Source organism: Zootoca vivipara, chromosome 3 (genome assembly GCF_963506605.1).
Source record: "Zootoca vivipara chromosome 3, rZooViv1.1, whole genome shotgun sequence".
Lineage (NCBI taxonomy): Eukaryota > Metazoa > Chordata > Lepidosauria > Squamata > Lacertidae > Zootoca > Zootoca vivipara.
The window spans coordinates 54856214-54875919 of record NC_083278.1 but is presented as its reverse complement, the minus strand read 5'-3'; the positions used below and the strand labels follow the sequence as shown (position 1 = coordinate 54875919).

General features: G+C 41.4%; 1 protein-coding gene across 1 annotated transcript; it reads right to left on the bottom strand.

Annotated features, from left to right (window-relative positions):
• Nucleotides 1-958: 958 nt before the first annotated feature.
• Nucleotides 959-6204, bottom strand: CENPW (centromere protein W). Its single transcript, XM_035110692.2, has 3 exons — nucleotides 6047-6204; nucleotides 5152-5265; nucleotides 959-1678 (listed from the first exon to the last, which is right to left on the bottom strand). Exons 1-3 carry the CDS (start codon nucleotides 6155-6157, stop codon nucleotides 1652-1654), a joined length of 252 nt encoding a protein of 83 aa, XP_034966583.2. The 5' UTR covers nucleotides 6158-6204; the 3' UTR covers nucleotides 959-1651.
• Between the last annotated feature and the right edge of the window lie 13502 nt (nucleotides 6205-19706).

Genomic DNA, 19706 nt, shown 5'->3' with positions numbered 1-19706 from the left:
CCATTGTTGATTAATTAATCTGGATGATTGGATGACACTTGTTAGTGTAGAAAATGAAATGTCTTCAGGATGCTGTCAAAACATAGAACGTTTAGCTTCTCTCTACTCAGACTTCATTAACAAGATACATGAAAGCTCGAAAGTAGTTTCCTTCCTTTACGTGAACAACTTTAAAATGAAACCCTTAATTGCCCCACATCTGTCAGCAATAAAAACTTGGGACGCATCATGACTGCCAGTAGCATAATGCAAAATGCTAATTCTAGAAAAAGAACAGATTTAATACAATAGAAGCCTGCACATGAAGAAAAATAAATGGGACACTTAACTCTATCCCCATCTTATGGTTACAAAAGGAACATTCACTGAGGCAAGCAATTTCCAAAAGATGCAATGTCTATGTCACAGTTTATTTCACTCAAACAGAAGCACTAAGCACTAATACACAAAAAGAATAATATTAAAACTCTGCTTTCACCAAGGCAATGAAAAAAAAAACTTTTGTGTACTCCCGATTCAATTAAAAGGGACTTAACCATGTACTTAATCATATTTCTAAGCAGCATACATGAAACAACCCACAAGTTTTGCAAGTGAATGGCTTTCATTTTGCAAAACACTGGTAATGTGGGAGTTTAAAATGTTTCCCTTTTTTCTATCCCTTTGAAGGATTTATACTTAGTAGTTTAGACCCGCATTCCAAATATGAATGACAAGACCAAATGTAGACGTCTGTGGTTGGTATTCTTGGGTACAGTTAGCTGTGGAAAGGAAAGATACAGGCATAGGGTCCAAGGCTTCCAGTTACACTTTTTCTATCTTTCCTGTATAAAAAAGAGAGATGACAGACTCGGTACTTCTTCCAAAACTGAATAAAGGAGGGTGAGGGGAACCCTTCAGGGTTTTCCATTCCTTTAGCCATCTCCAACACCAATAGCCATTTCAGTAAAGGAAGAGAAAGAATGTATTAGTGTCTGTCCTTTCCTAGGAACTGCTGCTGCAACCGGCCCCAACAGGATTTACCATGTCTAAAACACCTCTCCTTTTACTGTTATACGGTGAAAAGCATGAGAAATGAACAAGTGACAGAAGTTGTACAGAACTTTATTGCTATAAACCATTCTGAAACATTTGTTTTCATATTCTATTTACAAACTGTTTTGTAAATGTTCTGCTTCCCGATTTAACTGTAATATTTTATTTGCGATGTTACTTAAAATAATCTCAAAAACCAACAAGGTTTATAAACAAGTGAAAAGATGCATATTTACAGCAACCCTGTTGATAAATATTCATTGAGAGAAAGAAAGAGAAATATTTTGTTTTTCTAGAAGTAACTTTATATAGAGAATTAAAAATGGCTTCTAACATTTGCCATGGTTCCCATAGAAGGCATCTTGCTTAATCATAAAAAGTGAACACTTTACAAGGTTAAAACTTACATTTGTCTATTGTATTAATTATACACATCAGTTCTATTACATTGCCCTTATTAAAAAGTAAATAGTGAGGTCCTGCAAATAACAAATAAAAATATGAAAAAATATGAATAAGAAAAATAGAAATACAAAATTCAGATATTTAAACTTCTGCACATGTACGTCAGTAATTACGCAGAATCAACCAGGGGATGAAGGACTACTTCTTGACTTTAGCCTCGGCTCTTCTTTAAAACAATCTGAGGGGAAAACAAAATACCTTCAGATATATAAAGCTGTTATTTCAAATAAAGATAGACCAATACTTAACATGAGATGCATTAGATCAAAGGGCCTTTTAAAAAAATAGGAATATCACATTTTTCTAAGCTGCTACAATGTCAACTTAACTGATTTGCATCAATAAACTAAATGGTTGATAGGGCTTCCCTGTGATGACACCCTGCCTAAAACTCCCTTTCGGGGAAGAGCACTTAATGAGCCTCCTTGTGAGTTTTCGTCTGCCATCAGCAAAGTTGATCCCCTCTCCACTGCCTGCAAATCTTCCCTACCCCGAAACAAAAAAGAAGGGGTGGGTACACAACTAGAAAAATTAAATGATTTTACTACAGCTGCTGCAAGCCAGAGTTTTGCCTGTCAGAGGCAGCCAATGTTCTCTGCTTTGTTCCTTTTCTTAATACAGTGGTACCTCTACTTACAAATAACTCTACTAGTGAATTTTTCTATTTACAAATGGAGCTCCGTCCGCCATCTTGGATGCGGTTTAGATAGGATTTTTTCTACTTACGAATTTTTAGATAGGGTTGCTTCGACTTATGAATTTTTTCTCCCAATGCATTCCTATGGGATTTGACGTACAAATTTTTTCGACTTACAAATGTGTGTTCGGAACGCATTAAATTCGTAAGTAGAGGTACCACTGTATGGTGCATATTTCAGATAGGACGGCTATAACTTTGCGTATGGATACATAGATACGGGTTTTCCAAGACTTTTTCCACAGTATTATTCAATGACTTGGAAGCAATTCAATCAAAATTATATGTTGCTGCACAACTGCCCAACAGATTCTGAAAACTTCAGCTTTATAAAACAAGCTCTCTGAACAAGACACAAACAGCAATAATATATATAAGTCTCCCAAGACATGGTCAGAGCTTTTGCTCTCCTGCTCAGGTGGTCACTGGAAATCTTTCAGCAGGTAAAATAGCATTGTGTCACACCCTTTCAGGATGTTTTTCTCGAAATACAAATAGCAGCTTCAGAGATCATGCAAGTAGCATCTTTTTGTCAGGAACCCCTCCCACAGTCCTGAGGCTGTAGACATTTTTACCTTTCCAGAGATGTGCAGCTGGTAGTCCTCACTAGAAGCTATCTGGTAATGCTAACAATTTAAAAATTAACCTGGAGAGTGAAACTTAGAAGTCTGAAGCAGAGAAAGCCTTCAGTCTGTACTGCTAGCTGCCTCGTGCCTATGTCTTTGCAGAGTAATTCAATTTACAAGAACCTGTACCCTTCTAATGCTCCAGGCGCTGCCACTGCAAAGGACAGAGCCCGGCTGCTGCCTACTCTTGCTTCTTTAGCATCTCCTTCCTTTCCAGCCTAGCCATATCCCATTAGCCGTATTCTTATCTCCAATTTATCAGAGATAGGGTTGTCACATAACCTTCACTCAGCACCAACTTGTGCTGTGCAATAGAGAAAGCTACATCATGACAACATCCAAGGTAGCTTGACACTGGAGCACCACTATAGCTGGATATCAGGTTGGTCTGCGTACATTCCAACTTATGCACACAGAGTCCTTTCCTCCAACTCGTGAATAATTACAACCAGCCAACCACAGATCTTAAAAGACTGCGGGCAAGCGCTTCCAAACCAGAAGGTATTTCAAGGCTGTCTGGGTAGAAATTAAGCAAAAAGTCTTGGGAAGGAAGAGAAAAACCGTTGAAAAATAGAGTATACCAATAAAGATCCCCTCTTTTACTAGTATGCTTATTCCCTCTTAGCAGACTCCTAGAAAATCTGTCTGGCTCTTAAGTTCCGTTAAAAAAAATTGCCACCCCCTCCCTTCACTGTATAATAAGGCACTTTGTACTCTTATGTACAACTTTGAGGGGGGGAAATTATATGTGTTAATTTAAGAAAGTAAGTACAGTCCAATCTGTAATGACAGCCATAGCTCCTCTAGTGAAACTCATAACTATATCCCCTCTCTAATAATAAGTTTATGGTGTGAATATTTGAAGTTATGAGTAATAATAATAATAATAATAATGTGTATGCTCCTTCTGGGGCATTTTGCCACCTTTGGTCCCCACCCTGCACTCAGCTCTCACCTGTGACTCCTAGAAGCTGTCAGCATGCGACAGCAGCCACACCCCAGAAACAGCTTCAAATGGCCGGCTGAACCAGATGAGGGTAGCCGATGGGTCTCAAACCCTCAGTAAGTGAGGGAATTCCCCTGCATGCAAAGACAGACTCTGGCAGATTGAGCAGACAAAACTACCCATGGGTCCAATGGTCAAGAAGGCAGTTTCTGCACGTGCTGTAGAGGGAAGCGAGGGACAGATGGGGCTTGTCAACCTGGGAAGGTAGCCCATCTATGAGAAGGAAAACTCTGAACCTAAACCTCCCCTGCCTTGTGGAATATCTTAAGGAGAAGAAAAGGCTAAGGAGTAAACCCTACACAAATCCAGAGTGGAGTCACTAAGACAGTTGGATGGCACCTTGTAAGCCCATAGCTGCCAAGTTTCCCCTTTTCTCGCGAGGAAGCCTATTCAGCATAAGGGAAAATCCCTTTAAAAAGGGATAACTTGGCAGCTATGTGTAAGCCTCATTCTGGCAGCTCATGCAGCCAAGCTGGTACCAAACGTATTGCTCTGCTTTCCATTTGATTACATCAGCAAGGCTGAGAGTGGGGTATTCTGGGCCCTACATACATACATACATACCCAGGCTTGTGCCCCAGGGAAGTCACTTTGGTGCTACTAACATAGCAGTTTGACTTCACTCCTGGATAATATGGTATTTTTTTCTGAGTTTGTACTTGAAGGGAATTGTGGAACCAAATGTGGTTGGTTGTAATATCCAAGTTGTCACAATGTCTCTTGTTTAAGTACCCCGATAATGAGCACTGATTTAATTCTATCAATTTTATTATGATTTGTCATGCAGTATTATACAACAGCCTGTTCAGAAAGTGCAAGCTTAACCATGAGGTTCAGAAGTACCGGTAAGTCGTATTGAATTCAACGGGGCTTACTACCAGAAAAGTAGGGTTAGGATTGCAGCCATAAAGAATTTTTTTTTAAATCCAAGTTGCTGTTTTATGGTTATTGTCCTATTGCTGCCTTTAATGCTCTTTTTGTGTGGGGTTTTTTGTGGTGTTCTATGGTTGTTCTATTTTTTATTAAAGTTTGGGATTCTATATTTATATGATGGTGTCTGCCCGATGTAGAAGGCAGCCTAAAAATATTTTAGATAGATATCCAAATATGATTTGGTACCACATATTTTAAACACATTGGAAACATCAATATATATATATAAACACGGTACAACAAATGCTATACTGTATTGCTAACATAAAGAGTAATCTAATGAACAGACCTTAACATTCCCCTTGATATTTAGTATTAATGTGTGAGGTGTTTACAGTGTTTAAATAGTTAGATTCAATAAAGAATTTCAGCTGTTAAAGTTCAATTACCTTTGCTGCAGAGCTAACATGTCGAGATGTAATTGTTTTGCTCTTTTCCGCAATAGCATTGGTCCTGGTTTCTTCAGCTAGTCTTTGGAGAAATAGGAAGACATTCAAAAGTACCTTTAAAAGAAGAGTACAGAGTTATTTCCAAAGAAATGCTTAAAAGCCACTACCTGTTGATTAATGAAGCACTCAACACAAACTAATGTTCCTTAAATCTTACACTAAGGATGCAAATATATTATTTGACTTCTGTACTGTCAACATCCACATATCTCCTCATAGCACACTCACACTGAAAACGTGACGGCTATTTCACACAACTTTTGAGAAACTGGTGTCGGATGGTTGCTGCAAACAGGGGAGTGGAGGAAACAACGAATAAAGGTAGATAATACTACTACACTTTATGGCCTTGAGTTCTAAAACCCTGGCCAAACAGCTTGGGTGGCACCCTAAACACCCCTTCCTGCACCACGGGGGGTTGGACTAGATGACCCCTGGCGTCCCTTCCAACTCTTACAATTTTATGACTCTATCTCCCATGGCACGACACAGCACTAGCGAAAGCGCCATCACATACGGCTACGGGTGGGGGCATCTGACACGAAATCCGCAACACTAGCTGCGGGTAACCGGAGTCCCCTTTCACGGGGCGCCAGAATCTCCCAAGGCCTGTCCCTGATCCTGGAGAGCGACCGGCGAGGCACTAAGGACCCTTCAGGTATAAGCAAGCTAGTGGGCGGCGTGGGGGTGGGGAAGGAGGGCGAGCGGTTCGGGCAAGCACCTGGAGAGGCTTTCCCGGGAGTATCCGACCGACCTCCGTTGGAGACAGGCCACTAGGCTTCTTCCGGCCTCCCCTTCCCCACACACCGCCTTCGCTCCCTGCCCCCCCCCTCACCAGCAGGTCGGTGTTGCCGCGCATGCGCAAGTGCGGCTTATGCTTGCTCAGCAACTTCTTCACGGTGCTCCGCCGAACGTACTCCATCCCGCCGCCGGCGGATCCAGCCATTTTCCCTCAAGCAGAGCGGTCTTCCTGCTCCAGCCGCGCCTGCGCCCGAGGAGTTTCGAATCTGCCGCCGCGCGCAGGGTGACGTCACCGCCGCCATTGGCCAATCCGCCTGCTCGGCCCCGCCTCCCTTCTTCTCGCTCCCCTAATGAGAGGAAGCGCCTCCCTCGCGCACAGCGGATGCAGCCTGAGCAGAGTCCCCTCTCGCTTAGAGGGTCGGCGTCCCGAAGCCACGCCCCCTGCCCTTCGAGCGTGGCGCTGTTAGAAGTGCTGCCGCCTCGCAGTTGTAAGGGCTTGGTGGGCGTGTCCCGCCCTTTGGAGACGGCATACCGGTATATTTGTCTATGGACAGATAGATGCCGTAATAGGCTTCAGGGAGCCCCTCGCACATGAGGCACTTTTTCTCCGCTTGCTTGTGGACTTGACTCGCCTACCTCACAGGGCGGTTGTTGTGGGGATTATATGAGCACCATAGCTGCCAAGTTCTCCCCTTTTTTAAGGGAATTTCCCTTATGCTGAATAGGCTTCCTCGCGAGAAAAGGGAAAACTTGGCAGCTATGATGAGCACGGGGTGCGCGGGAGGGAAGAACTGCGCGCACCACCTTTGTGCTGCTTGGAGAAAAAGCTGAGCTATGAATGCAAACAAAGTGCTCTTGATTCAGCTGTCCTGTCATCAGGTTTATAATTGCTGCTTTCCAGTTCTTAATGTAGGTGCTTCCGCTAGGCGAGAATCCTGGCAGTGCCGGATTTACGTATAAGCTAAACAAGATATAGCTTGGGGCCCCACTCCCTTGGGCCCTCCCAAAAAATTTCACTAGTAATATACTTCTTCTTAATTGTATTTCAGTTCAACAAATACTTTGATAAAATACATATTTTGTTATGTGCAAATGGCTTTAGATACCAATTAGGTCCATAAATTACCATATAGCATATTTTCACCACAAAAAACAGCAACAATTTGTTGTTGACAAAGGATAGCTGGACATGTAAACAGCCCAATTACCTTCAGTAGCTTAGGGCCTCATAAAACCTAAATCCGGCCCTGATCCTGTGCCTCAGGGATGGTAAGCCTGCAAACCTTCCAGATGTTGGGTAGACACGGCCAGTGGTTGAGGCTGATCAGAGTTGGGAGTCCAGTAACAGAGAGAGCTGTTTCATTATACAGAATCTGATTATTAGTCCACCTAGCACAATACTATCTTCACTGACTGACAGCAGCTGTCTCAGGTTTTTTAGGCAGGGTCCTCTCCCAAACCTAAGGTACATAGAAGAACAGAACCTGAGACCTTTTGCATGTGAATTGTGCTCTTCCACACCCACAGCATGTCTTTCCCTGTCTTAAGGTGGTGCAATGGGGTCAGTGCATCTGGCTGTTAACCAGAAGGCTGGTGGTTTGAGCCTACCCAGGGATGGCTGTGGGCAGGATTCCTGCATTGCAGTGGGTTGGACTAGATGACTCAAGGACCCTTTCCAACTCTACAATCCTGTTATTCTACCGTATCTGTAAGGCCACAGGTTCCCCATCCCTCCTATAAATACTTACCTAAAAGTAACTTTTACTTTTGATAGGCGTGCATAGGGTTTTATTGACCAATATGCAGCAAACACAAGATTAATTTTTTTAAAGTATTTTTAAGCCACTTTTTAGAGCTGCATCCTCACAAGCTGACAAACAATATTATAATGTGCTTTTTTAAAGGTGGCAAAACCATGTATTGATAGGTTTGCGTCAGTACAATCCTATACACATCTGCTCAGAAGTCACACTGTAAGATTGCAGCCTAAAATCAAAGGATATGGCTTCTGGAATAAATACTGAAACAGGTAAATATGTCTTGCATGTAATTAAACAAAAAGTGCCACCAGAACCACATAACAAACTGGCTTAAGGGAGTGGTTTTCAACCAGTGTGCCATGGCACCCTGGGGTGCCTTGAATGATGGTCAGGTGTTTCGCAGGCAACACTGGCCTCTGTCACTCTTTCCTTCCCTCCCTCCTCGCCTCCACCTCCCAAAGACATGCCCAGCTGTTTGTTGCAGCAGCCCTGGGTACAAGCTCCCCAGGCGAATGGTGCCTCTGGGGCTGGCCAGGGGTGCTGGTTGCCAGGAACTGAGGAGTAAGCAAGCAAGCAAGCAGGAGAGGGAGCCCAGCCCTTGCTTTTGGGAATGGACAGACAAGTCCCAGACCCCTGTGGACAGTGTGAAGAGGCACCTCTCTCTGGGGCAGGAGGAACAGCGGCTGCCTGCAGGACTCCCAACAAGAGGAGAGGAGGCTGAGGGAACACTCCACAAGGGTGAGAGGCTGCCAGCTCTGCAGGCAAGGGGTGACATAACTGGGCTCCTGAGCCCCACAGGGGTGCCGCAGAAAGAATGTAGTTGGTCAAGGGAGCCGTGGAGATAAAAACCTCTGGCTTAAGCTGATCTTATGATACAAGTATACAAGCTACTGGTGAACTGAAGGTTGCTGGGTTTATCTCTTTTGCGAGGGCTGTTCTGTGCAAATTAGCTAGCAGTTTTCTTGGGTTTTTTTGTTGCTAGCAGCTCTGCTGGCAGCTTCCCCAGTGCCTGGGAGCTTGGCCAGGGGCTCTTGCTTGCTGGCTTACAGCAGGCCTGTGGAAGAACCACAGACAAATCCCAGCAGCAGATTTTTGTCTGGGAGTTTCAGAGCAGTAGGGCCTGATTGTTATTGCACTGATTTTGCTGGGATCTTTTTCAAAATTCTAGGGGGAACAGTACTGCCTCTCTCTGCATATTTCTTCATCCATTGAGGGAAGCAATTTTACTAATGGATGCCCATCACCACACCAGGGTTTGGTGCTGTTGTGGAAAAGTATATTATTACATAGTCCTGTGGGCTGTTGTCGGTGGAGGTTCTTGTGGTCTTGTACCTTCCCCATATATTGTTTGTGTTGTTGCTTTATCAATGCAGGAATGTTCTTTGAAACCATGGAAGTCATTAGACCAAATCTTGGCCACATTGTTTTAAAATCTACACTATGTGGGTTCTTAAGTGGGTGTCAGGTTTGGTAGCCAATCCATGAGAGTGTTTTTTTAAAAAAACAAAAAACTGAAAGATGTCTCACCTGTCTATTAAAATATACTTTCTTCTATGCAGAATCACTCAGACTGTATAAAGCATCTGCTGGCTTTAAATTTCCTCCTGAAGCAACGTAGTAAAACACACACATTTATGTTGCTAGATTCTTGCAAAGCTGAAGTTGTTCGTGTTAATTAACATGCAAACAAGCTCTTGCTTTGATCTAACAGCTTGGTACTTGAAATGTTTATATTCCTCTTCTTAAAGATTATCTTCTTGTTGTCTTAAAAAACCACAAAGAAATAAACATTTGATAGCACTTAAGATTACATGAACCTGCGGAAAGCAAATAAACAGAAGATCAAGTAATTTTCTAAGGGGAGAGCAGGGAGGCGCCCTCTATAACTTTTCACTCTGTCTTGAGAAAATAGAAGTTCCAAGATCATACTTTCTAAACTTAGTACAAAAATCAAACAGAATGATTAGAACCTATCTAAAACAAACCCTCCAGAGTTGCAGTGTTCATGCCCAAAGAGCCATATTGGAGAAGCGGCATTAGTGGGTTCAACCACTCTGAAGGGGGAGCCATAAACTGCTGGATTGGGCTGAAGATGTTAAGTTGTCTCAGGTGAGCTTCATGAGGAGGCTAGGGAGCTTCCGCATGCAGCTCTTGCTATCCATCGTAGTTTGCCCTTGGGTCTGCCATGGAGCTGCATGAGCAGCCTTGGGGAAGAGCTGGCAAGAGCAGCCTGTGCAGTCCTAGCCTCCTCCCTCACGTGAGTATCAGAACAGAGAGATTGTGTCGCGCACTTATCCAACAAGTTGCCTGCATGAAAAGCGTGAGTAGGCTTGCCATATGCTCTGCTTACTTTTTCTAAATTGCTTGCCATAAAAGGCATTTAATGTATCTCTCTTTTTGGGGGGGGGGGGTGGAGGGTTTATGGCCTATGGACACCACATTGCCTATATTTTAGTTCTTACGTGTGTGAAGCCCAGCCCATTTGGATCTTTACAGGGAACATTACTGCTGACAATCTGGAATACATTGTTACATGTTTGGTAATCTGAAATGCATACTGTATCCACATTTCATGCTCAGTGAATACATGTTTGGTGCTTCTATTGGCCATAAAGTAAGTGTAAAATGAGTTGTTGGTGCTGATCCAGTTTTAATAGTTGATGAAAGTTCTTGGAAGTCTGTCCTGAACAATAACTCCAAAGCCTTAAGGCCCTTTGATGTTTTTCAGTGATGAAAAGATGTCTCCCAAACAGTACAGAACAGAACAATCCAGCAAAATTCAGTTCTAGAAAGATACAGATGATAGGTTTGATTATACCAGTTTCATAATTAAGTGGTGCATAGCCCAGTTTTCCTTTTCCTCTTTTTTTTTTTTTGCATGAAGAATAATTTATGTGTAGCTGTGGACCTTGTGTAGAACAAGATGAAAAAAATACTCTGAAGGCTGATATGTGACACGCTCCTGATTATATGGCTAGATTTGTAGGGGAGGCACTTTGTAGGGGAGGCACTTTGGTTTTTGCTAAAAAGCAACATATAATTGCTGATAAAATAAATCATATTAAAGAAACACTGTTCTCTTAAATAGGTATTGTTACGAATTATTTGTCCCTAATGATGCTGTTGTAGCAGCTATCACGTAAGGGTCCCTCACAGTGTGCCTCTGGCTGTGCTAACTTAGTACAGAACAATCATCTGAAAAGTTGTGTTAGCACTAAGCTGAAGCAGACCAGCTCAGATCTTTGAAAATCCACATTCCAGACAGCTGATGCAATTTATTAATCTAAGCACAGTGATTATTTTTGTAGAACCCGCAAGAAGCGAAAACCATTTAACAACTGTTGGATGAAGGCCACTCACTGAGAGATCGGCTATATACATTGCAGCTTTTTCAGAACGTGTCCCTGTGATGATGAGGGAGTGTGCCATATTCAAGTGCTGCAATGCTCATCTAAATTATAACTAACTTGGAGAGTGTAGCAATAGCAACCTTTTGTGACTACGGGGGGAAAAGCTGTAGAGCAGAAATGGAGAAGATGCTACCTTCCAAATATTGCTGGACTACAACTCCCATCATCCCTGAGCAATGTTGGGAGTCCCAACAAAATTGGAGGAACACAGGTTCCCCATTACTGCTGTAAGTATCAGCAGAAGATTACAGTAGGACTGTAGCAAAATGGTAGAGCACATGCTTTGCATTCAGAATGTCCCAGGTTCAAAATGAGCAGCTTACATAACACAATATAAAATAGTCATTATAAATACTAATAAAATCAAAGTTTAAAGGCAAATTTTACACGACAATTATCAAAATATAAATAAAGTCAACAGTTGTTGGGTTTTTTTAAAAAAAAAACAGCTATACAAATACATGTTAAAGTTACATGTCTGGGTAGACTTTTTGTTGTTGCAGGCATTGAAAACAATACGCTAAGGTGCCTGCCTAATATCAATGAGCAGGGAGTTCCAAGAAGTAGGTGAATAGTAGCTATCTCGCAAATGCAGAACGGACATTATAGCCTCAGATCAAAGTGGGTGAATGAGGACATCTGGGGTAAGTTCCTTAAAGTATGAGAAACAAATACAAATAAGCCTAACCCTAAGCCACAATTCATACCAAAGTACAGTCTGTTACCATTGTTAAACCAGTAACTTCCACAGTTCCTCAGTCTGTTTTTGCTGGCCACTGTTGAGTTTCTTTTTCCTCGCTGTCTGAAGGCAGCTTTGTCTGCCTCACCTTTCCCCACTGCTTCGCATTTGACTTCTCCACTCTGCTGATATTCCTTGTCTTTCTCTTCAGCTGTTCTTTTATGTTGTTGTGATGGCCCCAGAACCACAAACCAGTCTTCCCAACAAACTTATCCCAAGAGTTGCTTTGTAACTTCACATAACCTTTTTGTCAACTCTTACAGTGACTTTTTGCACTCAACAGTGGATGTAAAACATGACCATTTTGTGAATAGTTCAACACATGTTCAGACTGCGGGCCAGCACGAGTTTGGCAGACGTGATTTTCAGTTTTCCAGACTTACAAGACATTTTCTACATGTGTTGAATCACAAAATTAGGAAACACATGAATGAAAACTGAAATGCTTATCTAGCACCTATAACCAGTAGGCATTGATTTGCCACTTCCTGCTTTCTTGCTATTCTGTTGTGGTGGTTCCTTTTTACCAAAGCAGGTTAACCTACATTCTAGAATCCAGATGATGGATTATTCCATCTGGAGCTCAGATGCTCCCTTCTGCTGAGGATTCTGCCACTCAATTGCTGATACACTACTCTGGGCAGCTTCAAATAAATTATAAAGCCACAGTAAAACACCAAACATTAAAAACTTCCCTAAACAGGGCTGCCTTCAGATGTCTTCTAAAAGTCAGGTACCTGTAGTTGTTTATTTCCTTGATATCTGATGGGAGGGAGTTCCACAGGGCAGGTGCCACTACAGAGAAGGCCCTCTGCCTGGTTCCCTGTAACCTCACTTCTCCCAGTGAGGGAACTGCCTCAGAGCTGGACCTCAGTGTCCAGGCTTAATGATGAGGGTGGCGTTGCTTAGTGAAATGAGAAGATTATCCAGACGAATGCGATACATCCCCTCAGAAGCTGGGCCTAGCCAGCATTGCTCTATGGCTGGATCTACACTGACCTTTTTAAACGTTATTAGAACTATAATAGATATCACAGGGCATACTGATCAATTAAAAAATGTTCCTTACCTTGTTTTGTCCATAACAACACAGTTTCCCTATTGCCGGTTCCTGGTTGCTCTGCAGTGCCCTCTGGTGTCACATTTTAATACCGCATTATTAATGTTATAAGCAAATTCCATATACAGTATGTCATGGAAATCATTCCTTAACCCTTTGGTAACATTAAACCTGTGTCGTAAGTTGCTCAGAGAGTCGTGCTGATCAGACCAGCTACTTCTAAATGAGAGACTGCAAAAACATGGGGAAAGGCCCCCTTTAGTCACAGCAGGGTTCTGAAATACAATTCAGCTATGCTTCCTGTTCTTCATGTTATTGCCATTTAGAAAAGAATGCTTCAAAAGATAACATGTAAGAACTCTAATATTTACTCATGCTGTCTTGAGCTACTTGCTAAACAAGCACTAGCCAACATGGTTCCCTCTAGATGTTCTTGGACTACAACTACCATCAACCCCAGTTAGCATAGTCAACAATGATGGAAGTTGTATTCCCTCAAAAATCTAGAACGGGGTAGGCAACCTAAGGTCCGGGGGCCGTATGCGGCCCAGTCGCCTTCTCAATCCAGCCTGCGGACGGTCCAGGAATCAGCGTGTTTTTACATGAGTAGAATGTGTGCTTTTATTTAAAATGCATCTCTGGGTTATTTGTGGGGCATAGGAATTCGTTCATTTTTTCCCTTCAAAATATAGTCTGGCCCCCCACAAGGTCTGAGGGACAGTGGACCGGCCCACGGCTGAAAAAGGTTGCTGGTCCCTGATTAAGAAGGCACTTCTAGTACCTTCTGCTAGACTAAATCCAGATGTCTCAAGGAAAAAATGTTTTATGTGTTATAGAGGAAAGGTTAAAAAGAATTGGATCATCACTCAGTCTAATCTTAGAATTGTGTGAGGATGTGTTATTTTAAATAAGGTTCATTTTGGATTTAACACATTTCAAATACAAATAAATTCATGGCTACAGTATAATACTTTTCAGTTAATAAATTCAAGGCACACATCTCTCTGTATGGGAAGATTGCCTGCAAAGTGACTAGCTCTTATCCTTTCATATGCTTCTCATGATAGCTTATGACTCCCTCAATGCAAAGTCCAACAAAATGACATACTTGGTTAGGCTTCAGATAAAATTTTGGAAGAAAAGAAATTGTTGATTACTTAAATCCCACACTTCATGAAAGACACTGAACCACAATGTTTTATTTATATATGAACACGATGAAAGGAAGCAAGAAGCCAGCAATGGTGTAGCAAAATTTTAAATAATTGATATTACGGTAGTCAAGTGTAGACTACACTAACACTAAGGAATAAGCAAACCATAAATTGTGGTTCTCTCAGTAAGGGAGAAAGGAGCTTATGGATGTAATCTCAGAGTCTCTGTCTATAATCTTTGAGAATTATTGGAGAACAGGTGGGGTCCCTACAGAATGGAGACAGGCAAATGTCCCTGTCTTCAAAAAGTGAGAGGGAAAGAAGACCCAGGTAACTACCTACCAGTGAGTGTGATATCAATACCAGGAAAGGTCCTAGAACAGATTAAACAGTTGGTCTGTGAGCACTGTGAGAAGGATGTTGTGATTACTAAGACCCAGCATAGTAGGTTTCTCAAAAACAAGTCATACCAGATAAATCTCATTTCTTTTTCAGTAGAGCTTGGTGGATTAGGGGAATGTTGCGGACATAGTGTATCTTGATGTAAGGCTTTTGACGAAGTCTCCCATGATATTCTTGTGGAGAAGCTGGTAAAATGTGGGCTGGACAATGTAACTGTTAGGTGGATTTGTAATGTAGCAGGTTGACTGACTGAACCCAAAGGTTCCTCATCATCCTAGAAAAAAAATAACAACAGTGGAATAGACTCCCTCAGAAGGAAGTGGACTCTCCATCACTGGAGATTTTTAAGCAGAGGTTGTATGGTCATCTGTCATGGATGCTTTAGTTGAGATTCATGCATTGCTGGGGTTTGGACTAGATGACCCTCAAGGTTCATTCCAACTCTCCAGTTCTGTGATCAGAGCAGATGTTATCACTGGCTACATTGTATCTCATAGGATCTTTATTTACTTCTTACAATTTATGAGAAACTGATAATGATCAGAAAATTGACCAAAAGCTTGGGCTGGTGATAAGAGTAGCCTGTCTGTATTAATGTTCTCCCACCAGATGTCAAAGCCAGCATCAACTACCAGACTTTTAGAAGACATCTGAAGGCAGCCCTGTTTAGGGAAGCTTTTAATGTTTGATGGATTACTGTATTTTAATATTTTGTTGGAAGCCGACCAGAGTGGCTGGGGAAACCCAGCCAGATGGGTGGGGTATAAATAATAAATTGTTGTTGTTGTTGTTGTTGTTGTTGTTGTTGTTGTTGTTGTTGTTAATACATACATTATTACATAAATTACATATTACATACATAAATTATTATTATTATATTTATTATTATTATTAATGTGCAAGCATTGCAGAACTTCACTTATATTGCATATATTGAATTTATATGCTAGACAAGGTTGATCTACAAAGTAGCTAAAGGTCCTGAATTATTACAATCAATTTTTAGTTTTTATGAAGCCCAAATTGTCCAGATGGAGGATTTTTGCTATGTGTAGTACTATGAAGGTTGTCATACATGGACCTGTTTGCATGATCATTTGCCAAGGGATAACACTTAGTTTGCTTACTTCCGCCTTTGAATTTGTGTATGCATTCAAGGAGCTAATAAGAAGCTGAGTAGTTATTACAACAAGAACTAAATCTGGCTCGCATTCATCACAAACCTGTTGGTTAATCAACAGCAGAACTAAATTGTTGTGGGGGGTGTTGAAAGCCCAACTAATTATATGCAAAACTATGCACAAATTATATGCAAACATTTCATATTAAAGAGTCCTGCTCCCCACTGTACTATAATTCTGACACACATCATTGTGAGTATATTAATGTATGTTTTACACCATTATATGCATTGGTTTATGTATCTATTTATGCATCCGGTTACTTTATGAAAGTTGGAGCATATGACTATAATGTATGTGTTATAATGCGCATAATAGTATAATTTTATATGCATTGAATAATACATGAAAATGGTATCCATATCGCTTGCCATCAGCATTATGATGCAGGACAGGAATTGAAAATAGTCTTTGTAGATAAGTTTGGCATCACAATTTTCAGACAATTCTATCCCCCATGCCTCCCTCACTCCATTTTAAGTTCAGAAGGTTCTGGGCAATTGACCTGATGCCTATTATGTTGGCCATAATGTTTGTTATCATTGTACTGGTACCATCTCCACTAAAATTCCATGGTGCTTCAAACACTCACTCTGCCATAAATTGTATGAATTGAAACACTGAATAATATTCTGACTTATTTCGTTTCTTTAAAAAGGTGATTCCAAGGTCATCAGCCTACCCAAAACATTTTATCAGTAAGAAGTTACTTTTCCCAGTGGTTAGACTAAGAGAATGAAAAATGCACTCTGAAAAGCAGGATAATAAAAAATGGCCACTTTAATTCTGCATTGAGATAACGTCTGCATTTTACTGGTATTCTGTTTCTCACTTCAGCTAAAATGCTTTTCATTTGCTTGTGGTGGGCCTAGTGGTAGAATAAAACATATACATTTGTGTAGCTATCTACTGAAGGCTCATATTATTCCCTGTCACCATAATATAAGTCTTTCGGAGACCAAACAAGATATGCTTACTGCTAATAAATCAGAACATTCTGCTTTAGGGTCTACTAAATGCAGATGCATAAATCAAGACCAGACATAGAAAACCTATGTCTGATTGATTAATTGCCTTTTTCTATACCAGGCCAAGAAAAAGTGATAAAGTCGTGAATTGTGCATTGAGAAGCTAATGCACTCAGTATGATTGTGGTTTCCATCTTGAAGCACATAGATAGAGGCCTTTTACAGCAACTAAAATGACAATTCCAAACGTTTGCCTACCTAGGTGAAAAATCTAAATCCCTTTGAATGCCCAAATGCTTGTTTTTGTTTCGGAAGGCAAAAAAATTAAATTATTGCTACTAACAATAACTTGTGTGCAACTGATCTGTTGTAACATTACCCGTATTTCTTTACCATAAGCAGGAATTTTGGAGATCAGCATGACCCTCAACATGTAGAATATAGTAGCTGCCATGGAGTTCCAAACATCTGAGTTCACATTTTATTTTGCAAAATAACAAATTTCTTAATTGTCCCAGTTGCTAAATTCTAGAGGAGAGCCTTGCGAAAAGGTTGCAATACTTCACTCAGTATATCTCCATTCCCTGTTCATAGCTTAGGGTTGCCAGAGGAGATCGCATTGCCTCCACTGAGTTCCCATACGATCGCCATTTTGTCTGGAAAGGTTGACTGGCAAGATCTAGCAAGGAAATACAAAATGCATTTAGAGGATTGTTGATGCCCTAACTTTGATCCAGCGGTTACCATCTTCAGAGCTGCCTCTCAATGCACACGCAACCTTAACTTTGCTTCCTTTCAGGATAATTATCACAGTAACCACAGAATTTGGGGGGCTTGATATAAAGCAGTGTTATGAAACCTGTGGCCATCCAGATGCTGCTGGACTCAAACTCCCATCAGCCCCAGCCAGAATGGCCAGTGATTGGAGATTATGCAAGAGTTGTGCTCCAGCAACATCTAGAGGACCATACTCCTGATACAGAGTTATCTACAGAGAGATGTACACAAGGTATTTGTAACCCCAAATGGGAAAACAAGGCTATTAAATCCTTGGGAATAAAATGCTTCAAATTGTGTAGAAGGCAACCTAGCTCAGTTTTTACATCATGTTTTTACGCGATGTTTTTACATTACGTCATGACTCCAGCCTCAGGAAGCACTCAAAATCTGAAGTGGGAAGTGATGTTCAGCTCCAGCTCTCTGGAATCATCTGCAGAGGTGTGGGACCCAGTAGAGAACTTGAAGCTGGCAACCAGGAAGAAGCTTAAGACCTGTAAGCTGGGGTCCTCAGAAATCATTTCTCCTGACTGAGCTTCTTCCAATAGGCTTCAAGCCATTGCACCAGGCACATCTCATCCCCAGTGCCTACTCATTGGTGCAGGGAATTTACAAAGCAGGCAGTAACGGAGACGTAACAGATTGTATGGTTGCAGGCCTGAGGATTCCCTTGAAGGGCCTTTGCTTTCAGCAAGGGGCTGGAACCTGAGAGAGGTAATGTGGGCTGATATATTTAAGAGGGTACTGGCACTCCACTGGAGTAAGTTGCTTTCTCTCAGTGAACTGTCCATGGTCCTGCAAGACTTGTGCCCTACCACCCTTTTCCTCTAGAGATTTGTCAATATCCTGTCTTCCTTCCATGTCTGTGTCTGAAACCTCCACATAGGAATATAGGAAGCCACCTCATACTGAGTCAGACCATTAGTCCATCTAGCTCAGTACTGTCCCCACTGAGTGATAATGGCTCTCCAGGGTTTCAAACAAGAGTCTTTCCTAGCCCTACCTGGAGATGCCAGGGATGGAACCTGGGACTATTTGCATTGTTTTTTGGAAGGGCATGCTAACCCTGATCCACTCTGATGGAGGGACAATTATAAAACCCTTTAGGGAGGATGTATCCATAGAAGTTGCTGGTTGACAAGGAAGCATGCTCAAGGGTGGAGGAACTTACTTTTTACCATGCTTCCTTGTTGGCCGCAAGGTTGGACTAGGAAAACTCTCCTAAACATTAGGTTAGGATTAGATTTGTTGAACTTGTGTATTGCTTCCTACAACAAAGAGAAGAAAATACAGTAATAAAATAATGAACATATTTAAAAACATAACCAAGAGTAAAAGCAGCTAATCATTGGTGCTGCCCAAGTGCCCGGGAAAACAGAAATATTCTTGCCTGGCACGAAAAGGATGACAAAGTTGTTGCCAGGTGGGCCTCCCTAAGGAGAGTATTCCATAGATGGGGAATTGCAACAGAAAAGGCTTGTTTTTCATTGGCACCCTCTATACCTTCCTTGGATATCACTGCGGAGAAAGGCCTCTGATGTAAACTTCAAGGTCCAGGCGGCTTCTTCTGATATTTTCCTTTCATAAAATGTTTTGAGAATTTCTGAAAAATGTAGAGTTTCCAATTTCCCCAATTTTTAAAACTAATGATATTCCCCCAAAAAATTCTGTATACCGACATTTTTAAAATCAGGTGATAATTTTCAGAGGGACTAATCTAGCAGCCAGCAGTAAGTGCTGAATGAGCTTAGGTACAAAATTCATACCATCTGTTTCAAGAAGTTCAAAGCCAAAAATGCTGAAGCTACTTTCTCTCCCTCCACGACAAAATGTATTCCAAGAAATAAACAGAGGAACTTGCTTTTTTGTCTCCTCATTTTGTTATTCTGCTAGGCTGCCTAGCTGGACAAAGTTCAAATGACTTGTATAATACTCATGTGTTGTTGTTCTAGCCTTCTCTAATTTTCTCCCACACTTGTTGTTTTAGTACAGCTGAAAGTTCATCTTTCTGGCTAAACTTCAGTGCCTCTTAATGAAGGGCCTGTAACAAAAACTTGTCTCGCCATACAGCAATCAGAGTTTCACTGTTCTGAACAGCTTGATTTATGTCAGCATGGTTAAAAATCACCTAAGCATTCAACCTCCCCTCTCTACTCCTATGTTGAACAGTGATGTGACCTTGCTCTGGTTTTTCTTCCTTGAAATTATATGTGTGTGATAAAATGACTTAAGCACATCAGTTGGAAGATTTCAGGGACCTGAACATTATTGTATTGTATTGTATTGTGGCATTTTTTCAGCCA